Below are 3006 nucleotides of genomic sequence, written 5' to 3' on the forward strand. Positions count from 1 at the left end.
CTGGGATGGAGGGATCACCCCAATCTCAGCTATGGGAACCCGCAAAATCACCCAACTTTCTAATAATATCAGCCATACCCTCCAAGACAACAGCTAGGCCAAACTTCTAATTCAAGTATGTCTTTAGAAGATATTATTAAATCTCTTGCCACTAACACTTTGTTATTTCAATAGGAGATGAAACAATTTCAGCAAGAGACACGGACTAATATCCAATGTTTGGACAATCAGATGGGCCAAATGGCGATGGCAATTAGTCGGTTAGAGGCACAAAGTTCGGGGAAATTACCCTCTCAAACGGTTGTGAATCCGAGGGAAATTGTAAGTTCCATCATTTTGAGAAGTGGTAAAGAGTTTGAGACTCCAACAAGAGCAGCCCCTGCAGTGTCGAATCAAGGAAAGGAGAAAGACATCGTTCCTGATGATGATGAAGTACCTAAGCGTAAGTTTCCTCCTCTTTCTGATTATAAACCGGTACCTCCTTTTCCTAATGCTTTAGTAGGAACGAAGAAAGATGAGCAGTTCAAAGAATTTTATGAAACTTTCCATAGATGTGAGGCAAATACCCTCCTTTTTAATGCTCTTAAACAAGTACCTCATTATGCTAAATTCCTAAAAGAGTTGTGTACACATAAGAGGAAACAGAAACTAAAAGGATGTGAAAAGATGAGAGTAGGGGAGAATGTTTCTGCGGTCATTAAAAAACTCCCTACAAAGTGCAAAGATCTAGGTATGTTCACTATCCCCTGCATGATAGGTAACACTAGAATTGAGAAGGCCATGTTAGACTTAGGAGCTTCTATTAATGTCATGCCATATTCTATATATGCTTCTTTGAAACTTGGTCATTTAAATAAAACTAGTGTAGTGTTTCAATTGGCTGATAGATCTAATGCCTATCCTAAGGGTGTAGTTGAGGATGTTCTTGTGAAAGTAAATGATTTGGTTTTTTCTGATGATTTTTATGTGCTTGATATGGATAATGGTGATCAAACCACTCCTATTTTGCTAGGAAGACCATTTTTGAAAACATCTAAAACTAAGATAGATGTTTATAGTGGCACACTCACCATGGAATTTGATGTTAAGATTGTTAAGTTTAATATTTATGATGCAATGAAATATCCTACTAATGATAATCCTGTTCATTCTGTTGATATGATTGATTCTTTAGCATAGGAATCTTTTAAACTTGATGGGAAGGATGGGTTGGAGATTGCCATCAGTAAGCATCTTGAGAAAGAGGGGCCAATGTTGAATGCTGATTTGCAAGAAACGATTGCAACATTGAATGGTTCTCCAGAGTTACAACAGTCAAGTAATGCTCCTTATAGTATGTTGTTGATTTCTAATGGGAGACCGTTACCCTCTGTTTTGCAGGTCACGATTCCAGATTTAAACCCACCCATGATGGATGAAAGGGGAGAACACCGGAAGCTGCAACCACGAGAGTTAGAGGATCCGATTTATGATTATTAAAAATAGGGAAGTTTGTTTTTCCTTTTTCTTTTTGTTTTTTTTTTTCATTTATAGTTTAGCTATTTCCACCTTTCTTTACATTTCACCTTACATTGGGGGCAATGTAAGCTTTAAGTGTGGGGGGAGGGGATTTAGTATTTAGGTTAGAATTAAGGTTGTGTTTTAAAATTTGATTTAGGTCATGTTTTTCTGCATTTCAAAAAAAAAAAAAACTCAACTCTTTTGGGAATCAATTGAAACAGTGTTCTAGGACAACTCTTGTGAATTTGGTAAAGAAATATGATTAGGGAATATAGGATTCACCTAAGGCCACTCCCTTTTTAAGCTAGTCCTAAATCCAGGTTTAAGTAAATAAGGTAAATATTTTACCAAGCAATTCAATTGGTAGGACGGATGATAAAATGCACCTACCAACCAACCAAGCAATTCAATCAGTAGGACGGAGCATAAAATGCACCTATTGACCAAGTAATCATAACAGTGGGATGGAGCATAAAATGCACCCACTGACTAAGTCCTAAAAGTGAGATGGAGCATAAAATGCACTCACTTCCACCAAAAAAAAAAAGAAAGAGGAAAAAAAAAAGTTTTCCCTAGTTTACTACCTGGTTTGTAGTAGTAAAAAAATTGGATTGGTGGATGGATAAGTCGTGTATAACTTGGTCGTGTTGATTTAATGGTTTGCATCAATTAATCTAGAACATTTGTGGAAAAAGATGAAGGAAGATTGAGTTGAAAGATTGGTAGAATAGTTTACTTAGTGGCTTAAGTTTTGTCTTGCCCGAGGACGGGCAAGGTTTAAGTGTGGGGGGATTTGATGAGAACGAAAAATATCATGTTTTTCTTCCTTAATAATTAACCTCTTATGTTTATTTTATGCCCAAATGCACTAATAATTCTTATATTTTGGTTTAAGGCACGAAAGGAGGCGTTAGGTGAGAAACGAGGCTAATCGGGTCATTTTACACAGTTTCGGCGCCATGTGGTAGATGGAGCATAACTTTCTTATCTGGACTCTGATTGAGATGATTCAAGATGCATTGGAAAGATAAGGAAAAGTTATATGACTTTCCAGTTTTGAGCTTTAATAGATTCGGAATTAATCGATATCAAAATCGGGGCCAAATTCTCTGCAACTGCAGTGGTGACGTGTTGAAGACATTCCTTAGCCTTGAAGCTTTCATCCGCGATTTCATCACTCTCTCACTCACACAAGAACATTGTTTTATCTTTTTTTTGAGTCTTTCCTAGATAAGCCAGACTTTTAGATTGACTTAGAGGAATTTTAGGAGATTTTGTAGGCTTCTCTTGGGGGAAGTAGATAAGAGGAGAAAATCCTAGAGGGAAGCCAAGCAGATTGGGAGCAACCGAACCTCTCTTCTCTTCTCTTTTCTTCTCTCCGCTCCTCTTCTTCATTCTCTGATTTTCTTGGAGTTTTCACCATGACCGTGAATGGCTAAAACTCTTGTACTTGGTTGAAGGAAGCAGAAGCCTCAGAATCCGCCAAACTGTGAGATCTAATTTGGT

At 37.4% G+C, this 3006-nt stretch overlaps 1 protein-coding gene across 1 annotated transcript; it reads left to right on the top strand.

Annotated features, from left to right (window-relative positions):
* The first annotated feature begins 246 nt into the window (after positions 1-246).
* Positions 247-1179, top strand: LOC148801313 (uncharacterized). Its single transcript, XM_088900382.1, has one exon. The coding sequence runs from the start codon at positions 247-249 to the stop codon at positions 1177-1179; it is 933 nt and encodes a 310-aa protein (XP_088756508.1).
* Positions 1180-3006: the final 1827 nt, after the last annotated feature.

Source organism: Nelumbo nucifera, chromosome 3 (assembly GCF_055504915.1).
Source record: "Nelumbo nucifera cultivar China Antique chromosome 3, China Antique-T2T, whole genome shotgun sequence".
Lineage (NCBI taxonomy): Eukaryota > Viridiplantae > Streptophyta > Magnoliopsida > Proteales > Nelumbonaceae > Nelumbo > Nelumbo nucifera.